Source organism: Poecilia mexicana, unplaced genomic scaffold, assembly GCF_051168715.1.
Source record: "Poecilia mexicana isolate PSO_F unplaced genomic scaffold, ASM5116871v1 scaffold_9, whole genome shotgun sequence".
Classification (NCBI taxonomy): Eukaryota; Metazoa; Chordata; class Actinopteri; order Cyprinodontiformes; family Poeciliidae; genus Poecilia; species Poecilia mexicana.
The window spans coordinates 17504565-17530458 of record NW_028263378.1 but is presented as its reverse complement, the minus strand read 5'-3'; the positions used below and the strand labels follow the sequence as shown (position 1 = coordinate 17530458).

The 25894-nt window shown below is 40.9% G+C and overlaps 2 protein-coding genes across 3 annotated transcripts; both read left to right on the top strand.

Moving 5' to 3' along the window:
* Nucleotides 1–6061: 6061 nt before the first annotated feature.
* On the top strand, nt 6062–21604 carry dnajb5 (DnaJ heat shock protein family (Hsp40) member B5). Its single transcript, XM_014992262.2, has 4 exons — nt 6062–6363; nt 9363–9629; nt 11065–11729; nt 18067–21604. The coding sequence occupies exons 2-4, from the start codon at nt 9419–9421 to the stop codon at nt 18298–18300; spliced, it is 1110 nt and encodes a 369-aa protein (XP_014847748.1). The 5' UTR covers nt 6062–6363; nt 9363–9418; the 3' UTR covers nt 18301–21604.
* A 132-nt stretch (nt 21605–21736) lies between these two features.
* Nucleotides 21737–25821, top strand: akr1a1a (aldo-keto reductase family 1, member A1a (aldehyde reductase)). 2 transcript variants are annotated; one of them, XM_088008897.1, is made up of 9 exons: nt 21737–22265; nt 22810–22943; nt 23032–23151; nt 23965–24116; nt 24239–24434; nt 25026–25075; nt 25145–25294; nt 25392–25551; nt 25685–25821. In XM_088008897.1, exons 2-9 carry the CDS (start codon nt 22863–22865, stop codon nt 25748–25750), a joined length of 975 nt encoding a protein of 324 aa, XP_087865023.1. In that variant the 5' UTR covers nt 21737–22265; nt 22810–22862; the 3' UTR covers nt 25751–25821. The 2 variants fall into 2 exon arrangements, with proteins under 2 accessions (XP_087865023.1, XP_087865022.1); XM_088008896.1 differs by lacking the exon at nt 21737–22265 and adding an exon at nt 22292–22438.
* Nucleotides 25822–25894: the final 73 nt, after the last annotated feature.

Below are 25894 nucleotides of genomic sequence, written 5' to 3'. Positions count from 1 at the left end.
CGTCAATTCATATTGCAAAAGAGTTTAATCAAAACACTGTTCTTCAATTACAAGAACAAATTAGTCTTACTATTGTTTTAATGCCATAAAATAATTACTTTAATCATAATCTATTAGATGAACATTGATGGTTTGAGCATTTAAAACCGAAATTTCTTGCCAGACATATTAACTAAATCAACAGGACGGCTTCAAACACACATTTTCCTTTAATAATCTCAGGAAGGTCCAGTAAAGCAGGAAATGTGGAGGTTTCTTTGGGTAGAAGTGGCTCAGATAACCTGAGGAAGACTCTGCGTTCTACTGGAGCTCCTCATCCCTCGCCAAGCTGAGGCTTTTCTTTGTTACCAGACAGTATGTAAACATTTAGAGCGGGGTTCTGCTTGTGGCGTTTTCCCATATCTGCCTGGGCCACCAATAAATGTAGAGGGTGCTGCTTGTATGCTAACATTTTTTCTTTACTTCCTCCCCACCCTCGTTGCTCTTTTCACAGCTCACAGTTTGTGCACCGGTGTTTTAATAAGTCCCGCAACCTTAATTGTCTGCTCCCAGCCTTTCTGGTGTTTATAAAGCCATTACAGCTTCCTTCTCTGACAAGCATCAATGTGACTGGCTTTCACATGCTGTCATATGTTCCTGAGGTACAGTGCAATTTTAAAAAGAGAGCTTTCACACAGGAAAATCAGGGGGGGGGGGGGCAGTGTCTAAATGGAGCTTTGTGCTTTTGTGTGCATGCTTCCATCCAGCCACCTCATTTGACACCAACACGTCTGCCAGAGAGAAACCTCTGCTCAGCCACCAGCGGTCTCTATGGTTACAGGATGGCTGAAGTGAGGGGGGCGTTGGGGAGAGGAAGAGGAGGAGATGCTTACAGACACTCATTGCTGCCTCTTCTTGCGTCTCAAAAATAGCTTCAGAGTGTCTCTCGCCGTTTAGTCCGCCGTCTGCTCTGCCGTCTCACAGCTCCGCTGGTGAAGGACTCTGAAGAAGTTTGGATCCAAGAGAGACCTTGCTCTGAAGCATTAGCCTCACAGGATGTGTCGCACACACTGTGTGCACGTGCACACAGTGTGCATGTGCACACAGAGGAGCCGTCGCTGCGACTCCTGGCAGACGCATGCCTGTCTGGCGTGTTCCTCCGTCAGTCAGCAGAGCTGGAGTTGGGTCAGGAATAGCTGCTCCCAGGATGTTCCGGTGCACACTCAGCATCAGAGCCGCATGTGAATGAACTCAAATCAGTCGCTGCTGGTCATTAGAGCAGAGAGATGTGACTTCATTCTCTGAACGTTTATCAATTATGCAAAAACATCTGTCATTATTGAGTCAGAGAAGACAATCTTATGGCTGGTGTGACAGTCAGGTTAGCAGGGCTCTCTTGGTTTTTTGTTCTGCTGCTTTCATTTCTACTCAGAGATTATTATTATTATTATTAATTTAGTGTTTTAATAATGCACTCAAGCTTCTCTATTTCTCTATATAGTTTAGAACAATTTTACCTCAAACAAGTTGAGTCAAGTCATTGCACATTTTCTTTCATTCGCATAGAGTCAGAATTATACACACTGGCTGGATAAGATCTCAAACATAATGGGAAACAATTATGGTTTTTAACAATTTGAGTATTATAACTTAATTAAAACTGAATAATGGACCTATAACTTTCTTCAATATTTACTTTACTATTTGTCAGCTCTGGAAAAAAAAAATTAAGAGCCCACTGCACTGAACCCCTCCTGGTAATTCCATCAGATATTGATTTCTGAACTCTTCCTGAGTTAAAACATTAGTATTGTTCTTTCTAAATCAATATCAACTGGTTTTCTTTGCATTATTTGTGCTCTTAAAGCACTGAATCTTTTTGTTGTTTTGACCATTTCTCATTTCCTGCAAATAAATACTAAATTTTTGCTTGGGATTTCGGAGACATGTTGTCAGTAGTTTACAGAATAAAAGAATGATGTTCCTTTTACTCAAACATTTATCTATAAAGAGTTAACTCAGAGAAACTGATCCTTTTAAGTGGTCTCTTCATTTTTTTTCCAGAGCTGTAGTTGTGGGCATGTCCAAATAAAATTGGACTTTTATTCCCACTGAAAACAGTTAAAGCAACACCCAGCCCATGCCACATCAGGTGTACGTGAATTATTGTGATTCTGTTTTTAGGTTTTCTTCTAGTTTTTCCATCTTACCGGCTGCTTTCAAGGTGAAGTTGCATGAACTGCCAGATAAAGACATGCTGAAAGTTGTTTTAAATGCAATTGTCAAATTGTAGACAGTTTTCCAGACAGAAAAATGACTGATTTCAAATCCCATAACAGACTCATAAGCCACTGCAGTCGTCTTTCAGACAGCCTTTTGAATCTCACCGTGGTGTTCGCTCTCACTTCAACAGTCTGGAGCAAAGCATACTGAACGCCTGAGGTTTAAACGGGGCGAACCTCCTTCACACTGCAGTAGTAAATCAAGCCCAAGCATGTGATCTTAGCTAGTGTGTGTGCTAATCAGAACAAAGGTTGTTTTCTTTATTTATGTTGCTTGAATCCTTCCATATATTACAATAATGTTAAGTATCCACATGTCCAAATGTGCCAGGGTGTGTTCTGGCTGTCAGGGTGTCCTAACTTCTGTGAAGTTTTTGTATGTAAACCTCTGACTGTAATTTTAGGAAGGGTTAACAGGGAGGACCCGATCAGGACCAGAAGCCTGTTTGTGTTCCCTCTTTCCTTGGTTCTTGTTTGTACCACCGTCTCTCCATCTGTTTTTTTTTCTTCTTGTTTGTAAATTAACAACCCTCACAAACACAACCATATACACACTATCTATTTGCTCCTATGCATATACACATCTGGGTATTCTTCATCTTTTGACCAAACCCTGCGTCTCTGTGGGTTTACGTCGTGGCCCAGGAGCCGGTTTGTGACGCTTTATACAGGCTAATTGTAATTTCATGATGAGTCCCTCATTGCATTTCCGCCTCACAGATTGAGCTGAGGCTGCATGAATCAAACTCTGCAGCTGAACAGCTGCTCCTCCGTGGCAGCTGCAGTGACCAGAAGTCCCTTCCTGCTGCCAAAACACAAGGACTCTTCAGCTGGACCCACAAGAATGTCCCTGAATGTCCCTCTGCACAGCAGCTTCTCTACATGCTCACATTGTTTTGAATGTTAAATGTGCGTGCGTGCGTGTGTGTGTGTGTGTGTGTTGTTCGCAGCATATCTGCGTGTGTCAGACAGACTCCTCCATTCAGACGCCCACCTTTCTCACACCACCTCGCCTCGCCGGTGACTCAAACTGAAATTAGTTTTTGTTTCTCTCTCCAGCTCTTCCTCTGGCATCGACCAATCAGAGCAGAAGTGTCCTGCTGAGCGTACCTTTATGGGCACTTAACGATAAAAGTCATCAATAATGACTCAGACCTTCAGCACCGCTGCTCTAATGTGATGTCTCTCTTGGGAACGGAGCAGGCTGGTTGTTATTTATATCAGGACTGAGAACACTGATGAAGCCAAAGGGAAATAGTGTTAATATTTCGCCCTCAAGATGTTTATCGTTTCACTTTGTTGCAAGCGGTATATCCTCTCGATTGTAAACAAGCAAGAAAATCCTCTTGACGAGGGAACATTTTGCCCAGAAAGCCTGTGTTGACTCATTTCTAGATAATGGGGCTGATGAGTCAGAGGCTCAGTATAAAAGTAAGGTGTCATATTTAGCTAAAATTAGTCCCAGACTAAGTCGGAACTGATGGCCAGTCCAACACTTCGGACCGCCACCGGGCCAACAGGTCGGTTTATGTAGGTCAGCAGGTTTGGAGCATGTTCAAGTTCAGGCTTTGTTTTCCAGTGGTTGGTTTACAGAAGCATGTTTTAAAAACCAGTAGAAATTGTTTAAATTCATCCGGACATGATATTTAGTGTTAAGTGACGCATTGCATGATGTCACCATATGGCTGTAATTCTCATGCATCATTTAAATCTTGATCCGCAAATTATTGTGCTGCACTGCTGCTCGTTTTCTCCATAAAACAAAGCGCATCTTTTCTAGCAGTTCTGAACCATCGAGGAAATTTCCAGGTTTTTGTTTTTGACAAAATCATCACAGCACAAATATTGACCCTCTTAATAAAATGCATAGTTTGTGTCTTGATATGTTACTCTTTAGTCATCAACAGAGAAGGATGTTGGATCATTATTTTTGCTAAATCTCTGGATTATCTGGATCCTCTCCTAAGCTTTCCTCTCTTCAACTCAATGCTGAGGTTTTCTGCCGGATTTCCGCGTGGGGACGTGGATGGTCCACGGTCGTGGAAAACAACAGATTTTGAGTCTGATGAACCATTTCTGCGTTGTTTGACTAAATAAATGCACTCAAATTGAATTCGTTTTGTGGATTCTTGCACACCTTTACCAGGATGTGTATGTGGTGTTTGTAATCATTTGTTTTATTCTATGCTTTGTGAAGAAAACTATTTTGTGAGAAAGAGTCAGAAAGAAAGCACAGCATTTATATAGTGAAGACATACAAATTGTTGAAAAAAGAAGAGGAACTTTTTAAGCTTTGCAATCTGCTGCAAAACCTCTTAAGCTGCTTTTTTTTAAAATTACTTTTTAATGGCTTGCCTAACTTTAACTGTATATTTATTAAAGAGTCTCCCACAAGCGTCTGTTTTTTTCCTAAGGGTCAAGTCTTGGTTATTTTAGCAGAGCTGTCTAAACTTAGATTTTAAGTGGGGGGTAAGGTTTTAGTGTTGCGCCTGTGTAGGGCATTCCTGGTTGGTTGTTAGCAGAAGTCTTTTTGGTGTCCACCCTCAGCAACGTCCAGCGGCAGCTGCAGCAGATCTACTTCATATGCTGTACATGTGTGATCATTTTTTACATTTTCTTTCAAACTCACAATGTTTTACAGTCAATTAGTGGGCTAATAATGACTAAACTGAGAAGGCAACTTGATCCTTATAAAATCTATCATTTATCAAAGAAACAGTAGTAGGAGTTTGGTAATATTTAGAAATACAGAATGCATTAATGTTTTCCAGTCTGACAAAAGAAGCAGAAATTGCTAAAATAACTAATTGAGGACTTTAACACAACTTTCACACTACAAATGTGTTTCTTAGTATAACAGCTGGTGACAGTAGTGGTTTATGATATGGGTGGGATGGCTCAACACCCAGGGCACCATGGTTTCGAGGGGTGGCATAAATGTGCAATAATGATGTCGGTTACATCTCAAAATGCATATGCAGTGTTTGATAAATGTTTCAGCCCCTGTGTTTTAGACAGTGTAGTCAAAGTCCTGTATATATATATATATATATATATATATATATATATATATATATATAAGTGTCTGGTTCTGATTTTGAAGTCAGTGCTGGGAAATAAAGCCTCAGATTTAATGCATAGAACGAAAGTAAGCCAGAGAGAGATGTCTGGTCAATTTAAAGCCTCCACGCTGTGATTTGATGATTGCACTCTTTACAGAGATAGGAGGTAAAGATGCGGGTGTGAGTGGAGTCATCTCATGACTCAGACCAGGCACGAGGCACGACTGTAGCACCGCGCGCGCATGGACACGCACACCCACATTTCTCAGATCAGCATCCAAACGGGACTCGATCTCATTTGTGCGGACAGCTGATTTACAGCAATCATCTGTCCAATCTAATGAGAGCAAAAAGAAAGAAAGAAAAAAATAGACATTGCTTTTGATAGTTTGTGGAAACTTATTTTTTTGTTGTTCTTCAAGAAATCTAGAAAAAAATAAAAATAAAAATCCCGAGTCCTGCAGGCCGGCTGAGGGGGCTGGGTCTGGTCTGGTCTGGTCTGGTCTCCAGCCCAGGCTCCATATTTCAGGCACAAGTCCAGGGACGGACACCGCAGCAGCAGCGGGGTCGGTAAGGACATTTTAAAATACAGTTTTTACTTTTAAATGATTACAAAGTTTAAGAAGAGGGTTGCTTTTCCAAACAGCCATCGGAGTTAAGTTATTCGCGCCGTTAAATCGATAACTAGAGACATCGATTTAGACACGTTTCTCTCCCTGATTCTTGGAACCAGTCTGCTTCTGCTCCCCCATCAACACAGCACTGGTCCAGATTTGGCTCTGAGGTTTTCCACCGAGACGTCAGGCAGGCAGGGTGGCGGAAGGGAGGGCGGGCGGACCTCAGCGTTTGGTCACTGGTTATTTCAGAGCCTGTGATCCCCGCCGGTCGGTGCTGCGTCCTGACGTCAGGTTATTATAAGGAGGCAACGGAACCGGAGCGGCTGGGCAGACAGCGGGACTGAAGGGGAGAAAGGAGCGCAGAAACAGGCTGGAGGAAGCCGGACCATGCTGATCTGATTCCCCCACTGACAGGGCATTCTGGTAGGGCTTTGTCTTCGCTTCTTTTACGTGGTCTGTGGGCCTGCATATGAGCATGTATGTGTCGGGAAATAAGCGGAAATATTGAGCTTTATTCTTGGCATCACATCGCAAATTGGAACTGTTTCTTTAAGTAGAAGGCACAAGCGAGAAGAAGAAGAAGAAAAAAAAATCCTCCTCATTTTGCTCTCTGGAGACTGCTGTGCCCTGTTGAGAGGCACTGCAGTGAGGGGGGTCTCTCCTGCCCATAAAGCTGGTTGAACACAATAGATTCAGGCAGTGTATCAGCGTGGTCTGCAGTGGGCTGCTTCCTACTGTTTTCACACAAAACCTCCTGCGATTCCAGAAGCGGTGATTAAGGGGAAATTATTCTGGAGCTACCAGGCAGAGTTGATGTGGAGAAGCCCTTTCGGTTACAGTAAGATGAAGGGGATTCCTCTGCTCTCCATCTCAGACTACATCATCACCATATCTCCATGGCAACAGTTGGTGAAACCAGCACTCTCTGTTCCCTACATATCACTTAATAGATCTCGCACAGAGTCTTCAAATGAGATATCTGGAGGGTGCATGGCAGATCCAGGGCCGGCCTGAGGTTGTCTGAGGTCCTGAGCAGAATTTAATTTGGGGGCCCTCTTCCAGCAAAACCTATTACCAGTACATTTTTCTTCTTCTTCTTTATTTTTCCAGAGTTAGGAAATTGGGGGAGAAAAGGTGAGTTTAATATTTTCAAATTAACTGTACCAAATCAAGTCTTTGGTGTAACTAAAAGTAAAAGTGTTACATCAGATGTATGCCAGGTAGGTAGCAGATATCACTGCATTGTTGTATGAAACATAACATTTTATTGGTATGCTTAAATCAACACTAATGTTTTTTTTTGTTTTGTTTTTTTTTTTATTTTAACCTGAAAATGCAATGAACTGCTCTGGGTTATTTTGAATCTTAACTGCGTGTAATATTCGTCATTTTGGAAATAGAGAAATAGGCATTTAAGTTTAAAGATAACAGAAGAAATAAGTCAGAAATTAGTCAGCACCGCATGAAACAAACGTGTGGGGCTTTTATTTTGAAGAACCACACATGTCTTTTTGTAATGATGTAAAGTGTTCCATAAGCAACCACTCAAATAATGCCGGTTCTTGTTGCTCAGCAGTTCAATAAGTAACGTGGCGACTGTGGTGACAGTTGTGGGTTTGATTCCAGCTTCCTTGTGCCACATGTTGGTGTGCTGCTAGGTGAGGCACTTAACTACAACTTGCCTTCTTATCTGTGTGTGTAACTCTGCAGGAATTAAAACTTAAGTGAGGCTACAAATTTAAAGCTCTTGGGAGTTTTCCAACTGATTCTTTCATAAATCTGCCCTGTGTAATTTCAAGATTTGGAACAAGTCCTCCAGGCCAGCAGGGGGCCACAAGCAGCTGTAAAGTAGGCCTGTTTGGCCAGGTCATAAGGTGGTTCTCAATAGTTTTGAATATAATTGACAAATGTCTGTATCTCAATAATTTAAAGTGAAACACTGCATAGATTGTCCAAACATGCATTTAAAGTGTTTATTTTTGTCAGTTTTGATGATATTGCCAGGGTCTCGAGTTGTTTGAGTTGCTTTCGTCTTTGTTTATTGTTTATGCATTCCTTAGTTTCAATTCTTTGTTTAGATCAGCCGTGTTTCTGTTTTTCTTTGCTTCAGCCCTTTCTTAGTTACTCTAGTTTAACTATGTTTCTTATGTCTGGTTATTTGTTAGTATTAGTTTGATTTTTACTAAGTTTATCCAGTTTTGGCCAGTGTGCCATTTTTTCTCTCTCTCTCTCTCTCTCTCTCTCTCTCTCTCTCTCTCTCTCTCTCTCCCCTCACACCGTCAACCCATTCTGATCATCCATCTATTCCTTGTTCAGTAATCAATATCCCCAGTACGTATAAATCTCATTCTCAGTCACTCCTTGATGGTTCCTTCTGTTTAATCTAATTTTGTCCCCGTTCACATGACTGGCTTGTTTGTTCCAGCTGTGATTTCTTTTGTTTTGTTTTGTTTTACTCTGGCTCCTTGTGTTCCTTGTGATTTTTGTATTGTTTTTATTCTTCATTTTTTATTAAAATGTAAAAACTACTCGCCATCTCCACATTGTTAGATATTGGTTCAGAGCTTATTAATTAAAAAATTGGCTTCTTAGAAAACTGTAATTGAAAGTAACCAACAAAAAAAGTTTTTTTTTATACAGAAATATGGGCTACTTAATTTTTTTGTTGTCAATTCATGACCAGAGTTCGTTTTGCATGAATTACTGCATCAGTGCAGTGTGGCTTGAAGATGATCAGCTTGTGGTTCTGTGTGTCTTAAGGAAGCCCGGATTGTGTTCATAGCAACTTTATCTCTCCACTCTGTAGCTGCACTGTAATCTTGATACACTCAATCTAGAGTCTGTATCTAGATACAAGCTTTGTGTTTATCCTGTCAAATACAGAATTTACTTTCACCTGACGAGTGGACTTTGAACCAAGAAGCAACAGTCCGCTTCGTCCAGTTAGAAGCTTTAACTCAAGGAATGTGACATTTTGTGTGCAACATCCTCAATCCTTGCATACAAAGGGCGTGATGGCCCTTGAGATTCTAACTCCAGCTGCATTCCTCACATTGTAAATCTCCTTCAAACCCTTAGATATGCTTTGCCTTGTAATTGTCTAAAAGGTGTGGCTATTCCTACTATTTTTGCATCTTTTTCTGCCACACTTTATCCCACTATTGAACTTTTATTGGTCCTATGTTATGTTATATTTACGCTAGAAACTGAATTGTGGGTTTTCATTTGCCGTAAACCATACCGAATGTGTAAAACGTATAAATCTGTGTTTTAGATTCATGTGAGTTAAACTTTTTAAATTGAGTAAATTAACTTTTTAATATAATTCTAAGATACTGAGATGCATCTAGCTTGTCATTCTCGGCGGCATCTATCTCAGAGGATTGCTACGAGACTCTTATTGTGTCCTTGTGTCTCACCAGTGACACAGCACAGTCTGAGCTGAAGAGAGGGCTTCTGGGTCCTGAGAGGCGCAGGTATGGGGAAGGACTACTACAAGACCCTTGGGATCCCCAAAGGTTCCAACGAGGATGAGATCAAGAAGGCCTACCGACGGATGGCGCTGCGCTTCCATCCGGACAAGAACACAGATCCAAACGCAGAGGAGAAATTCAAGGAAATCGCAGAGGCCTATGAGGTTCTCAGCGACCCCAAGAAACGGGCCATCTACGACCAGCTGGGAGAGGAAGGTGAGGAGAAAACGGGTGATGGTCTTCTTCTCCAGGTTTGAAGCCTGGAGGGCTCATTCAGTCTGAGAAGCCAGCAGGCACTTCTACTGAGTTAACTCAGGCTCAGGTCTAATATCACACAAATATGCATTAGTCACTCTAGTAATAATGTTGAGTTCATGCTTTTGTATTTTATGTGTGATTGTTGGTTATTATAGTGTCAACAACCCTCACCAGGTCCAATAACTTATAGTCCTTCTCAGCTGCTGTTGTGATCTGTGTATGAATGTGTGTGTGTGTGTGTGTGTGTGTGTGTGTGTGTGTGTGTGTGTGTGTGTGTGTGTGTGTGTGTGTGTGTGTGTGTGTGTGTGTGTGTGTGTGTGTGTGTGTGTGTGTGAGTTCCCTGACAGACAGATGGCTCGAGATCATGATGCTGCTGCGATATGAATAGCGGCAACTGCTGTAGTTTGCATTTGTGGGCGTTTTGTGCACGCATGTGTGTATTTGTGTGAGCTTGTTGCTCGCAGTGACCTCGTATTTCAGTCGCTGTTGCTCCATTGGCAGCACTGCTGGAAGGTTGGTGATGCTGTGGGATTTTTTTTCCCGCCCACGATGGTTTATTCTCTCTGCTTTTTGAGAGAGATCCTCTGTCTGGCATCTGATTTTATACAGACTTCCAAAACGTTTTTTTTATTATTATTATTATTTAAAATTTACATGTTTTCAGGTAATTTTTCTACATTTTTTTCCTCTGAAGTTTTAATATAGGTTTGGACATTTTAGTACAAAATATTTACCTATCTTATCTGTAGGTACCACAAATTTCAAAACAACACAACACTGAAGCAAACTCCTGTTTTTGGCTTCTCTACTAACTTCTAAACTTTTATTGCATACAATAAAACAAGACAGAAATACTGAAAGTTGACACTGACTTAAAATATGCAGTGAGGGAATGTTTCTACACCTTTTTCATTCATGAAATCAAAATAGGTCCAAGTGGCCTCCATATAATTCAGGTCATGAAAGGGTTAACGCTCAGAGGCCCAGATTAGGTAAACATGAATTTAAAGGTAGTCCAAAAAGTGATGAAAAGACTTTTTCTAAAATTTTGAATGCATCTGTATTCAGTCTATATGTCAAAAACCCCAAATCTGATGGGTGAAATGTTAAAATCAACATTTGACGGGTAAAATTAAAGCTAAAGAATGTAAGAGAAATAGGCCTTTAGAAAACTAAAGACAAGAAAAGTCAGAAAATCAAACATTTTTTCATTCTAAATTTTACTTTTTTTTTTCATACTTATACACACGGTAATAAAAATATGATACCGTTCCAGGGTGTTTGATGTTGGGGTCAGAGCTATGTGTGTGTTAGAAGATGTTCACAGTTTGCACGGGGTTTTTAATGTGTGTTTGTACAGTCAGTCGTTTCTTAGCCCTCTGATCTGTTGCAGGTTTGAAGACAGGAGGCAATAGCTCTTCTGGCGCTCCTGGCAGCTCGACGCACCACTACACTTTCCATGGAGACCCCCACGCCACCTTTGCCTCGTTCTTCGGGGGCTCCAACCCCTTCGACATGTTCTTTGGCTCCAGCCGCAGCCACAGCCGCTCCAACGGTTTCCCCTTCCACAACGACCACAGCAACGGCACAGAGCAGGACACGGAAATGGATGAGGATGACCCCTTTGCTCATTTTGGGAGACAGTTTGGCTTTCCCGGAGGAATGAACAATGGCTTCCCAGGGGAGGGCCGCAGGAGGAGGGGGCCAACCCCGTCGGAGCGCCTGGGCACCAACCGGAAGCACCAGGATGCGCCGGTGGTCCACGAGCTGAAGGTCTCACTGGAGGAGATCTTCCACGGCTGCACCAAACGCATGAAGATCACCCGCCGCAGGCTGAATCCAGACGGGAGGAGCATGAGAACGGAGGACAAGATCCTCAACATCGTCATCAAGAAGGGCTGGAAGGAGGGGACCAAGATTACTTTCCCAAAGGAGGGGGACGAGACCCCTGAGAACATTCCTGCCGACATAGTGTTTGTGCTTAAAGACAAGGGGCACGCCCACTTCAAAAGAGACGGTTCCAATATCATTTATAACTGCAAGATAACCCTAAAAGAGGTACGTCCAACTTATTTCATCTCTGTTTGTCTCCTCATGTTGCAGCTCTACCCACAGATTAGTTGCTAATTCTTTAGAGGGATTTTGATTCCCGGTGGATCCAGTCAGGCAAACACTCACTTCAGCTGGGAAGTTTTGGAACAGAAAACTTCCCAGCCCACTGTTTGAGAAATGCCTCAAACAGTGACTTTCTAAAGCTTTTCTGCATTTGTCAACTTCAACCACACAATTTAGAAGGACTTATTGGGATTTTATGTGGTAGATTAACATTAAGGAGTTAATGTTAAATGTGAAGTAAGGAGAAATATTATTTTACAAAGAAAAATTGTTAGCTAATTTAAGTCAGGTATGTAGAGTAAAACAAAAATCTAAAAGATGTCGGTCATGTTTTAGATGAAGGACTGGAGGACTATATATTTTATCATCTTTGATAAAAAAAAAAGAATATTCCCAAACTTTAAACATCTTAATCACGATAAAAGTCAAACCTGCCAATAGATGAGTATCCAGCTCAACTGACCGACCAGGAAAGGACAGCATTAATCAAAGAAGAAGCTGAGAAGCTCCTGTGATCCACAACTTGGGTGTGAAAATATTACTCACCTACAATAAGAAGTTTAGAATGGCCTAGTCAATGTCCTGGAACCTGCAGCTAATATTGCAGTGACAGATGGTTCTATGAACCGCTGAATTAAGTATTCTGCATACAAATGTGAGCCTCTAACCTTTTTTAAAGTATTTTTTAAATGAATTTATTTGAGAGAGCAAGTATGAAAAACAAGTATGACTTCTGTTCCTCCAAAACTAAACTAATTTATGTTGGTCTGTCACGGCGATCTGAAACCTGCGACTGTGGAGTCACATTTGACTTTCCACAATGGCTCTTAGTAACTTTGACTGACAATTAAAAGGAACCAGTTATTGTTTTTAAACACAAATATAATAACAAATGCAGGTTTTAACCATTGCATTTTTTCCTGGAATATTTGCACTGGATTCCCACAAAGTACAAGTAATACGTTTTTAGATCTCTTTTTCTTGTCAATAGGTTGAAATCTATGTGCTTTAAAATAATAATAATAATAATAATAATAATAATAATAATAATAATAATAATAATAATAATCCAGATTTATGTTTATGTTTTCTTCAGAACCTAAAAATAGAAATGAAACACTTCTTTAAAAATGATAATATGTACATATTTGTTGAAAAAGTTGTCTTTTTTCAAAAAGTCACGTGACATTTAATGCTCTAAAGTTTTATTTGGCTAACCTGAGAGCAAAACGGCTCTTTAGTTTGCAAACTCTTGGTCTACGACATAAGATTTTAATAAAACACTTTATATTTGTGGTTGCTACGTGAGAAAATGTATAAGCGCTGAAGGCTTGTGAATATTCCTACAGTGCACTTTATTCCTGGATGCGTTCATTGCATGTGGTCATTGCTGGAGGACAGGATCAGTCGGAGCGGTCTCTGCCACCCACATGTGAGAGAGGAAGCAGGAATGTGGTGTCCTGGTGTGACAGGCATAGAACCACCATCCTCATTCGTTATGTGCATCAGCATGAAATCATATGCATAAACACCTAAGACAGCACACAAGTATCCACCGCCTGCAAACACGTTCAGATAAAGATGGATCGTAGTGTTACATTGGTGACAATCCCAGCTTCTATTATTGCATCTGGCAGGATATTTAATTGGCCGCTCCTACAGTGTGGAGGGCACTGGGTGCTCCGCCGCTTTAGTGTTTCCATTAAGGCTGCCACGTCCTGAGAGTCAACCTGATGGTGGGTTCGCTGAGAGCACCAGGGATGTCAGTGCTGTTCTTTTTTCTCAGCTTAAGCCAATTTTCACGGTTTTGCTGTAAACTTTTCCAAATAACCAGCTACGTAATGGAGCAATGGCCTCACACAGCAACTCTGCACAGACTAGAGCGCATTGGAGTTTATTGAGTCATATTTAAAGCTGGAGATGTTGTTTAATCAAACCTGCAAGCGGTTAAGTTTGCACTTTGCAACTCCCACAGCTAAAACCGTCTCATCTTTCCACGGCCAGATAAGAGACTTAAGTCTGGTGGAGTTAAACATGAGACGAGGCAGAGTAGGGGAAATGTTTTCTGGGGTGGGGGCTGCATCCTGGGAGTTTTAGGGAAGTGGGTCAGATGATTTAGTTTCCTAAGCAAAAATGAGCTCATATATCTCTCCTCCTTCTGCTCTGCTTTCTTCAAAAAATGCCGAGGAATGCTGCAGCGAAAAACCCCAGCTTCAAATGCGAGCTGCACACACTCCAATCTATCAAAGTGTGAAATATGTCATGCAACGCATAAAACAAGTTCTGTCACAGGGAATAATTGCTGCCATAAATAAAAGCCAGCTTATTGTTTCTAAGGAGCAAAACAGAACCGTTTGGATGTGTTGATGTTCGAGGTTTGAGTATTAAATATTATGTCATATTTTGACAGCTGGATTCTTCCCTAGCTATGAGGTTGCTCAGTTTTGTTTTCTGCCAGAAGCATCCCTCGGTAGGCAGCTTAGTTTAGTGCTGCCAATTCTGCTTTACCACGCTGTGACACTCATGGGAGACGTTCCTCCCTGCAGCATCTCCAAAAGCCACAAGCTACAGGAGACGTAGCTCAAATCTGACACTCTGATTTCTCTAGAAGCAAATTCTTTCCAAACCCATAGGAGGCCAGAATGTAGCGATGATAATGGCTCAGTGCGCTCCAGTCAAAATCGGACGTTTGTCTTCCATCAACTTAATAGCCGCTGATGCGGATGTTGAATCTTTTCTAGTAGATTGTGTGCTTGAATGGACAGTTCTGGATTTTTGAACTGATATTTTGTTAAGCTCTTACCTGCAGTAGGGATTTCTCATAGCATTTCCATTAGTGTAGATCCAGATTAGTTGGACTCAGTGGCTGAAGGTAACAGCTTGTTCCACAGGAACCAAGACCAAAGTAAACTTTTACCATCTTTAAGCAACTCTAGTGTCAAAATAGTCAAAGCAAACGATGAATATGATGCTGTATGTCATTTGATATTTCTGAATCAGTCTGTATTGAACAACTTATTTTTGTCAAGGGGAAAAAAAAGTATCTAAAAATTGAAAGAAAATCTCACAAGTCAATGCAGAGCCAAATTACAAGGTGTGGACAAAAACTGATTGCACAGTATAAATAATGTATTAAAAGTTTTTATTCCATCTCTATGCAAGTAAAAGAAAAAAAAACAGAGTTTAACGCTGGCTTCTCTTTTCTTTTTAGTTTGTTAAACCTTCTTAAAGTCTTAAGAAGGTTAAGACTTTATAGTTGTCATGCAGTAGAGCCACTTTTCTGCTCCTTTAGTAGTACTTAGCCAAGAAATTACCTCCCTGAAAAAGAAAACGCATGTCAAATGTACAAAATGGGATCTTTTGTAGCGTGTTTCAATGCTCCTTTCTGCTTCAGACCATCTCCCCCACAGTTCACAGAAAGCTTGAACTCAGGTCATGTTGTAAGGCAGCTCTGTATGGTTTAGTGATGTTGTTTGCAGCTATGGATTTAAAATGTTACCGTGACGTTTTACTCACTGCGATGAACGAAAAAGTGGTAATAAAAAGTACTTTTAATGCATCTGTCACTGCACGTAGCCTGGGATACAAAAACACAAATATTACTCTAAAAATAGACAAACCACAGCCTTCGTCAAACAAGCTCCTTCACCACCTCATTTACATTAAGCAGTAATGTATTGCTAAGCAAAAAATAAATGAATGAATTCAATGTTCTTCAAATATATTGATGTTTATTAATGATTTCATTAAACCTGCAGTGGAAGATCATAGTTTAAACAGTTGCAGTATGAATCTCAACCTACTGTCTGTTTTGATAACAAACTACAATTTAAAAAAATGATCGCAATAAATCATTGTTCTGAGTAATATTTCTTCACCCAGTTATAAGTGATAATTATCCATTCCTGCTTCTGAGAGCTACTTTACTAATGCATTAATTACCACTTCAACGTTTTCGTGACATACTGTTTTTACTGTTTAAGACACGCACAGAGACTAAAACGTGTAAAGTAGAACGAATGCCTGCTGTAAAAGTAAAGCACTGTATAAAATTAAACTACCGTATCAGTTTAAGTGAATGCTGTTTTGCCTTCATTTACTTCCCTGCAGCTATTGTGAACAGAAACACTTGGCATGTTCTGTTCTCAGTACACTTTTGAAAGAGGTGGCGCTGCACCTCCTTCTTCAGTTTCCTGTGTAAATCGTCGTCAACGCCAGTCAACATCTTTGAGAGGACGCTTTCGGTTAAGAGGATATTTATCGGTTGCATCCTGAAGCAAACACGAAACAGAATTTTTAGGTTTAATAAGCAGGAAGGATGTTTGGCTCTGAGAAAATCTTGAGTTTCCTTTCTGTAAAAAAGTGTCAGTGTTTGTTTTATATGTGCCAGTCTCTGTGGCGCTGCTGTCTGAGCAGAGCCTTATGCAATCACTGATCAGATGGCGGTGTGCTCCCAGTGTTATGGCAACCTGTGTCTGTGTGTAAGATCTGCGTTAGTGAATGAAAGTGTTCAGAACTGGAGGATGAGTCTCGGAGGCAGCCAAAAGGCCAGGTCAAAGGGCAACGTATGCATTGGGTGACAGGACGCTGATGTCATGGCTGGAAAAACCCTGTCTGTGCTCTGAGACGGCTGCTCCGCTTGACCCAAAAGTCAATGGTCCATATTTACTTTCTATCAGACAGAACAAGGAAACCCAACAACGCTCCCAACAGAACATTTAGCAAGTACAGACATAGATGTGCTGAGAGGTTACGCCTGTGCAAAGACACAATTGACACTATGAAAAGCTGGCAGAGTGGAAGTTAATAGTACTTGGAAATTAGTTTATTTTCTTTAATGTTTTGCATTATGAATTTGCTCCAGGATTCTGCGGGACAAAAACAACTCCGTATTGATTGTAGTAATTATGAAATTGCTTATTTTAAAGTTTGTAGACTATCTGTGAGCCACCTGACTCCGTATCAGTGACCTCTTAAGGCTCATGTCTTTCTGCTGAACAACGATTAAACCTTTGTGTAGGTGACAACATAACATTATTTGTTAAGTATGATGTTTTTGGTCTTATTCAAATGTTCTGATCAATTGAACTCTGAGTTGTCATGTAACCTACTTAAAATACATTAGTCTATATTTAGTGAATACATACACAAGTTTCACTTTTTATATTTAATTACTTAAACATTAAATTACATCACAAAAATGCCCATTTTCTTTTGGGTATATATATAAAATCCAAAATATTGTCAATCCAGTTCCTCTCTTATGGTCAGATTCAGATGTCATTATTTACCAATACTATTAAACTTAATTATGACAATTATTATATTATTTGGTAAAAAGAAATATTTTAGACATTTTGTACCTATTATTTTGTTTATCTTAGAATGAGTCTGTATTTTTACATATACATTTCAAAGTTACTATTTTGTTTATTTACTCTTAACACTCCTGACCCGAACCTTTCGGATTTGTAACTGTGTGCTCATCTCCATCTGTGTCTCTTCACACCTGGCTTTTTAATTTTTTTTATTTTACTGCTTTTCTTTGTAGCAGTTGCTTCTAAGTGTTACATAAAGTCTGTTGTTCATTCAGCTATTCAGTCACACAGTTAAAAATAGTTGTTTCTGTTCAGCCTTAATATCCCGAAAGATGCCCACCACAAAGCCTGTGAAGTCGTTAAAACCCACATGTCTCTGGATTCATGGTACATTGTGATAAGGAGGTTATGCTTATGTGTGTGTGTGTGTGCGTGTGTGTGGGGGTGCGTGTGTGTGTGTGTGTGTGTGTGTGCGTGCGTGCGTGTGTGCGTGTGTGTGTTTGTGCCGCCAGGCATGACTGTGTGGATCTGACAAGCCCTCCAACTATTCACGAGCTCAGCCGATTCCTGCCTCACTTCATTAGTCCAAAATATGAGGGTGCTGCTAAAATTAGTCCCCAGTGCAACGCTGACACACTTGTGCACTCACACAAAACACAAAGACCTGAAAACCTTTCCGATGCCAAGATCCTAATGTTCTTTTCCAGAGGTGGTTCTCCAGACCCGGCGGGAGCTGTAGTCCAAGCTAAGTGATCTTTTAGAGAGGAACACTCTCTGTTTTCCACACACACAGCACAGAAAACACAGCAGCATGATGTTGTGCTTTGGGGATGTCAGTGGGGGGAGGGAGATAAACTCCAGTTTTACCTCATGGAAACATTAGGTCATTAGGATATTCATGGCTCTGGAATTCATTTCTTTCTATAGACTTTAACCCTCTGCGTTTCCTCTCTCTTTTCCAGGCGCTGTGTGGCTGCACTGTTAGTATTCCCACGCTGGAAAACCGCGTCATCTCGCTCCCTTGCCACGACATCATCAAGCCAGGAACGTTGAAGCGGGTCAGGGGGGAAGGTCTGCCTTTCCCCAAGAACCCGTCGCAGCGTGGTGACCTCATCGTGGAGTTTTCTGTTCGTTTTCCTGACAGGATCCCCCCGCAGTCCCGAGAGATTATCAGACAGCACCTCCCCCAGTCGTAGGAGGACCTCTGAGCCCTCCACCGGCAAATAAAACTACCCCTCATACATCCTCATCTACTCCTCCCATATATGGTAGTGACGGTTTTAATGTCCTGTGTTGATGATGCACACAACATCTTAGACGGACAGACAAAGACTGAGAGGATCAGGATTTAATTTAGCTTTGTATGTGCTGTCTTTTGGTCCAAGCACACACACGCGCACACGCACCCACACACACACACCCACACACACACACACACACACACACACACGAGTCCCCAGACAGTGAAGCGGTGCTGAGGCTGGGCTGTGCACAACTGTGGCTTCTATCCAATCTTCTTTTCTGAACTGTTTTTTACCAATTTATCAATGGTTTTGTAAGCTCTCCTCCTCTCCAATCCTTGTCTTTTTGTGAAAAGGATGAAGTTTGAGATATTTTTTTAAAAGAAATGTTTAATTAGGATTTTTTTTTGTGTTGTTAATTTTACCTCAAGTGTACCAGCAGCTTGAGTGTTTTCAGAACATAGTCTAGTTTTAACATAACTCCACCTTGACTTGGACTCCATGCTAAAGAAACATAGATTTTAAGTCTGTAGGCTCGTTAGTGTGGTCGACCTTCCCCAAACAAGTAGACATCTGCTAGGCCAAATTTCACACGAAGTTCCACATCGCACTGCAGTTCAGACTTGGCATGGGCTGGTTTTCTGGTCTCAAGGTTTTTAAAGGCTGCGGTTTCAAAACCCCCAAACCTTTCCGTCATACTGATTGTACTGTTTAATGTCATTTTATAGAGGTATATGAGAAAATACTGGCGTTAAAAGTAACTTTTTCTAGCCGTTTGAAGCACAGAATAAAACAGAGTTGCTGTTCCCTTGTTTGTTGCTGTGCACTGCCGGTCAGCTGCTTGAAAGTATGCCACTACTTTTTTTTATTGCTAAAAAGAAAGAGACGTTCAGCTATCTGGATGCGGATTCTGAATACAGAATGTCATCATATGAAAACCATAAGGGCATCATTTATTATTCTTATTAATCTGTTAGAATGTTTTAAAACTGCATCTGGTGAGCTTCAGCATGTCACAATCAACTGCTTGCAAATAGAATCAGCAGTGTAATCATGATTATGGCATCTAGAGCAGGAGTCCCCATCCCTTCTCCAACACACCTGAATCAAATTACTGAATGACCTCTTCTGCATGTCATCAAGTTCCAGAGGCCTAATAATGAGCCATTCATTTGATTCAGGTGTGTTGAATCAGGGATTCGTCTACAGGTTTTAGTACCTTGGCGCTTGATGACATTTAACACTATGGCATGCAGAATTTGGTTGCCAGACAAGCAGAGCTGCTGTGGATGTTTTTGGTCCAACAGGACGTTTTTCCTGATTTTATTCCAACATAGTCTGTTTTGCCACAGAACTGACAAGAACAGCGACCCAGATATCGGCCATAACAACATCACTTAATGTCACACTGTAAGCTGTACAGGTGCATCATTCATGTCAGCATGCTGGATGCTTGAAAATGAAAGTGAAACTGATGACAGGACCTACTTTCCGAGTGATTCTGTTAAATGTTTTCTGACCATCACATTTTATTCCAACATAGTCTGTTGGTCCATAAATATAAGAACAGATGGTGACATTACATACGCAGAACACTGTGATTCCACATCGTTGATCCCAAAACACACGCAATACCCAGAATGGGAAACCATTTTTACACAAATACCCTTCATTTCATCGTGTTTATATCCACATAATGCACTTTTCAATATGAATCAGCACGAGAGCAACTATAGTTATTTGTCCTTTTAGACCTAAGATGTTACCTTTAGCCTGCTTGTCACCTGTTTTTGTCGTGGCTGTGAAACCAGCTTGTGAAAAATCCACAGCTCAGAGAAATGATCCCAAAACGTCTCATACAAATAAACCATCAACCCCTGATTAAGAAGCAGAACAACAAAAAGCGATATTTTGCATAAGCACAGTTACTTAAAAAAAAACACTTGTCAGATCTTTAATCTACATTTTGTTTAATTTTATGTAAGACAACCAATTTACCAATAAATAAATGAAATAAGTAACCTTTCCTATAATAACATGTACCAGCGTTTTAGAAGCATTGCGGCTAACTTTTTTTTCCGATTCAAATGAAAACAATTAGATTACATCATGTATTTTGGTCTTAAGCTTTTCATATAATTACCATTTGGCCCAAATTTGTCATACCATGAATATTACGCACCGGCCCATGCCTAGTTCACATCAGCCCATCTTGGTTGAATTGAAATGACAATCACAACCTGCAACTGCAGCGGGAGCTTTGATAACAACAAAGGGTGCTTTCCTTCACGCCGAGCTGCTCATCGCCGATTAGCTGGCTCACTTTCTAAGGGACATACAGGTGCCTTAGCCCAGTGTCAAACCAGTAACACAGGCCACACTGTAATTTATACAAAAAGCCATGAGTGCACAACAGATGATGCCCTATGCTGTGTTAGACTTTACCATCTGGAGGTGGTAAAACTGTAAGTAAGCAATGTAAAGTTTATAAAGTACTGTAAGTAAGCCAAAATGTTTTTAGGGAGCAATTTGATATGAGACTGAGGATTTTTTTGTAAGTAATTTAAAGCAAAGTGCCAAACAAGTAGAGGTGGGATTTTCCCCAAGGGACTAAATGGCGGTTAGTCTGACAGCCCCCTGCTTTGTATTATAACTTTGTTCTCTTGTGGCTTTTGAAGGCCATGTCTTGGTGCTAAAGTGAGCAGTGCCACCAATAAACCACACTGCGTTGTGATTTGATAAGGCTTCTGTGTTTTATACGTGTACAGCTAGTAGAACACCCTGTTTTAGGAACCAGGCCTTGAAGCAGATGATCTCTTTCTCAACAGCAGGGGGCGCTGAAACCCCTTTGAGCTCCTCCTCATTTTGTATTTTACATCAGTGATGTAAAAGACGCAGAGATGTTTATATGAGCATGAGTTATGCAGGACGTTCATGTTGGTCTTACATATATATATATATATATATATATATATAAATAAAATGTTTTCTTCCTGGGATGTTTAAATGCATTAAAAATGCACTTTTATATTGTAAGAATATTGCGGAAGCAGTTATAGGATGGGAGAGACGTGAATGTCTGATTGTGCGATTGTTTGTACCGCCTCTTAAACCCTCAGAGGACACTAAAGTGTGGCTGCAACCAGAGTGTACATGTACCGCTGCTGAAAGACTCGCCGTCACTGCTTGTCTGCATTTGACAGTACGGTATTTATTAACTTTTAATAATGTAACAAATAAACCAAATGTGTGAAGCTAAGCTTGTGTCATTGTTTTTTATTCTAGCTCAGGCTAACACTGAATTGGATGATTATGTGATGTAACCATAACAGTGTAATATTGGGGAGTTTTGACATGGCTCAATAAACGGGGTAGAATGTTTCCTTCTAAGCACAAAACACAGAATCAAAACTTTACGAATGAGGGACAAGGCTGCCAAAAGATACCCCGACTTTACATCAACAACTAATCCAACAAACTCAGAACAACATCTACAGCACTGCAGACCTTGTTTTCCCCAGTAAAGGTCAGAGTTCATGATTCAACAGTATGAAGGAAACTGAACAAAAATGGCATCCATAAAATCAGTTTGATTATCGAAAATTTTGAGCTGTGACAAAAAAAAAAAAAAAAAAAAAAAAATTTGTCACTCCTCACAGGAAGATACATTTCTATATTGGATATTTCTAGCAGAAACTGGTTCCAGAAACAAACATACAAATACGTCAATCTGCTATCAATACAACAAACAGAGCCAAGACAGCTTTTTTTTATCCACTCTGCGTGTCTCTGGTATCTCTGAGCAAAGTGGAGTTTGGACATTTTCCATCAGTGATAGGTAAACACACACTTTGACCTCAACTTGACAAAAATTCATTCGGACGCAAGAGCCTCATCGGACCCTTTTGGAGCGATCTCAGGTGGGAACAGAAAAGGTCAATACTTTAATTACTGGGACAGTTTTAGTGGATTACACTCTGGCCTGCAGCCAGATCAGGAGGCGGTCAGGCCCACTTCTTCGTGCAAGACAGACAAAAAATCACGTGAAACTGGAGTTGTGGTTAATGAACAAATTGTGTGCAGCACATGGGAGGTAAGGATGTTGCCGATGATTACTCAACCTGGAGGTCAGCTGCAGCTACATTGCGCTGTGACTAATGGCGTATAGCTGTGTCAGCTATTTCTAGTGGTAAGGTTGGGTTCACAGAGGGTTTATGAATCCTCTGAGAAGATCTACTTTGAGGGTAGAGCGAGCTCGAAACAGTAAGTGGGGTCAGTAAATATTTAGTTTGCCCTGCATGTGAAACGGCATCTGCTCTGTCATAAGTTTCTGTATTATGTGAAATCCACTGAAACGTCATACAACACCGCTGCAGGGCAGAGTTAATGAATCCAGATGATAATCAGTAACAGAGTATTAACACAGTCATCATGACCGGATAATCACTGCGCCCACTCCCACAGGAGTTAAGAGGAGCCCTCACGCACTCGCTTGTCCTCCGTTTGGGTCGTGAAACATGAGCACTTTTGTGACTCTCTCGTCGGGGCAGAGGATGCCTCTGGTTGGGCTCGGCACGTGGAAGAGCGCTCCAGGTCAGGTAGAGCAATGCAAAATCACCCAGATTTAACAGACTAAGCCAAAAGATGGTCTTGGATGTTGCTTGAGTGTTACTATGTACTCGCCAGGTGAAGCAGGCAGTGCTGGCAGCTTTAGACGGTGGCTACAGACATATCGACTGTGCGGCCGTGTACGGCAACGAACAGGAGGTTGGAGATGCTTTGGCTCTTCGGGTGGGTCCAGGGAAGGTGAGGAGCTGTGATTTCTTCTTCCTTTTGTACTTCATCAGTATTTTATTGGCCTTGTCAGTTTATTCAACTGCTATGACTCACTGAATCACTTGTCTAAGTGGAATTGGGTTCGTTTTTGTTTTTTTTCTCTCAGAGTGAAGCAAGTTTAAAACGTTGCATCTCAGTCTAAAAGGTTTCCTAAACTCAGCTTGGCCCTTGGTTCTAAAAATTACCCCATAACAGATAAGACGATTTTGAAAATGTTCTGTGTTTAAAAAAAAGTTTTTTACATTCAAATTAAATAATCCGTTGGCATCAAACTACTGTCATTTAAATACAGCAAAATAAATAACTGAGATTATTCAGTATCAATTGAAATCAGATGTTTTCTTACAAAGTTTAAAAACAAAGATGGCCATTTTCTTCCCACCGTCCAACATTAAATGATTTCCCATTTTGGTCCAGATAGGATTGTCCAAGTTACTTTAGTGTGATGATTCTATGTTATACGAGTCTCACTTTCTGAAACAAGTGGCATAAAATGTTGAGCTTATTTCATTTTATTTAAAAGTTTGAGTGATGTCAGTCATGTTGCATTGACTGGCATCCAAAGTCCAAAGAGCAAAACTGAAATGTACAATTGTATATTTTGGAAAAGTGAGCACAATTATAAACAGTCCAATGACTGGCAACAACGTTCATCAGAGCTTTGACGTTTCGAAGCTAGTAATTACTCAATTTTTGTCCTGAAATGTTTGAGAACCACTAGCTTAGCTTATAAAACCAATCACATGTTTCGCCAGAAGTCTAACTTGCCCTCTTGACCCCCAGGCTCTGCGGCGTGACGAGGTGTTTGTGACTTCCAAACTGTGGAACACCAAACATGATCCCGAGGATGTGGAAGAGGCATGCAGGTCCAGTCTGACCCACCTGGGTCTCTCCTACCTGGATCTCTACCTCATGCACTGGCCCATGGCCTTTAAGTGAGTAGCAGCTCATTCTGCAAAGCGTTGCTTCTTCCTCCAGTGCGTATTATGTGCCCTAGAGTCAGTGTTGAGGTGAAAACCATTCAGTCCTATGCCAAAACAAAATGTGGATGTTTCAGGAGAGGGAAGGAGCTAATGCCTCGACGTGACGATGGGAGTATTTGTTACTCTGACACTCACTACAGAGATACTTGGAAGGCCATGGAGAACCTCGTAGACAAAGGTCTGGTTAAGGCTATTGGGCTGTCTAATTTCAACGCAAGGCAGATTGATGACATCATCGCCATTGCCAGGCACAAACCTGTGGTGAACCAGGTAAGGCTGTTCAAACAGAACATATAGCAAACTAAAAATCCAGAGCTAACCCAAAGAAAGCAAACTAATCTGTTACCCTGGAAAGACCCCAACTTTTTTTTTTTTTTTTTACTTTTCTTATAATGTAAATCTCAAAACTTTAAATTCTGTCATCACTTTTGTCAGGAATGACTCAAATTTAAAATCACTTCAAAGGTTATTTAAAAAAGTAAATAAATAAAAAAATCTTATTTATGCTTAATGTGAAATCTTTCCAATGCAACAATTCGGTCATTAATTAGTTTAACCATTTCTGTCTGGGCTGGGGTCACAGTTCATGCACACCATTAAATACCGCTGGCATGAAGAATGTAAGAGCAAAGCAGAACATTTCAGAAACATAGTATTACTGTTGACTTACTGGTAAACCACATCAAATTCAGAACACAACCACTTGATCAGCTTAATGAGATATTATTTTGGTGTTTTCTTGGAAATGGATTCCCAAAACAAAAATCTGCTTGAGGCCCCATAAAATCTTAGACCGGCTCTGTGCAACTTAATATTTTCATGTCAGTTTGAATAAACTACATCTCCTGTCTTTTTCTGCAGGTGGAGTGCCACCCTTATCTGTCTCAAGCAGACCTCCTGTCACACTGTCGGTCAGTTAAATACACTTTAGGTAAGGGGCATTCAGAGCAGCTGAAATCATGCTCTCACTTCTGTTGCAGGTCGTTAGCGGTCTGTGTGACAGCCTACAGTCCTCTGGGCAGCGGAGACAGACCCTGGGCTTCTCCTGATGAGCCTAGTCTGCTGGCAGATCCGCGACTTGGCGCCATTGCTGAGAGGTACCAGAAATCTCCTGCTCAGGTGATACTCAGGTGAGGCAGGACACCTCAAAGTGTCGCTTTTCTCAACACAGCTAACTGTCCTCTAATGTTACTGTGGGCAACGTGACTGTATCGCCCAACTCTGCAGGTGGAACGTCCAGAGGGGGGTGGTGTGTATCCCCAAAAGTGTGACGGCCTCCAGGATCCAGGAGAATTTAAGGGTGTTTGATTTTTCCTTGTCTCCAGAAGACATTAGACTAATCGACTCCTTTAACCGCAACACACGTTTTATTATCCCAACAGTGGAGGTGAGACATTACTGCTAGAAATCCAGAAATAAATCCTAATGACATGGTTACGACTCTCCATGCAGGACTGAAGTAGCAGATGTATTAAAAAAAAAAAACCTCTGTGAGAATATATTTATTTTTGTTTCTACAGAAGGATGGCAAGAAAGTGTGGCGGGATGGAGAACATCCTCACTTTCCCTTCCATGATCCGTACTGAGCCTTCAAGAAACGCATTAAAGGTGATTCTCAAATAGATGACATGGAAAAATAAATTAAACTGAACCTCAATCAGAATTGGTGTCGTCCATTTCTTCCCCTGTGACGCGTTCACAAAATTTATTGAAAACATGTTTAGTTTGAC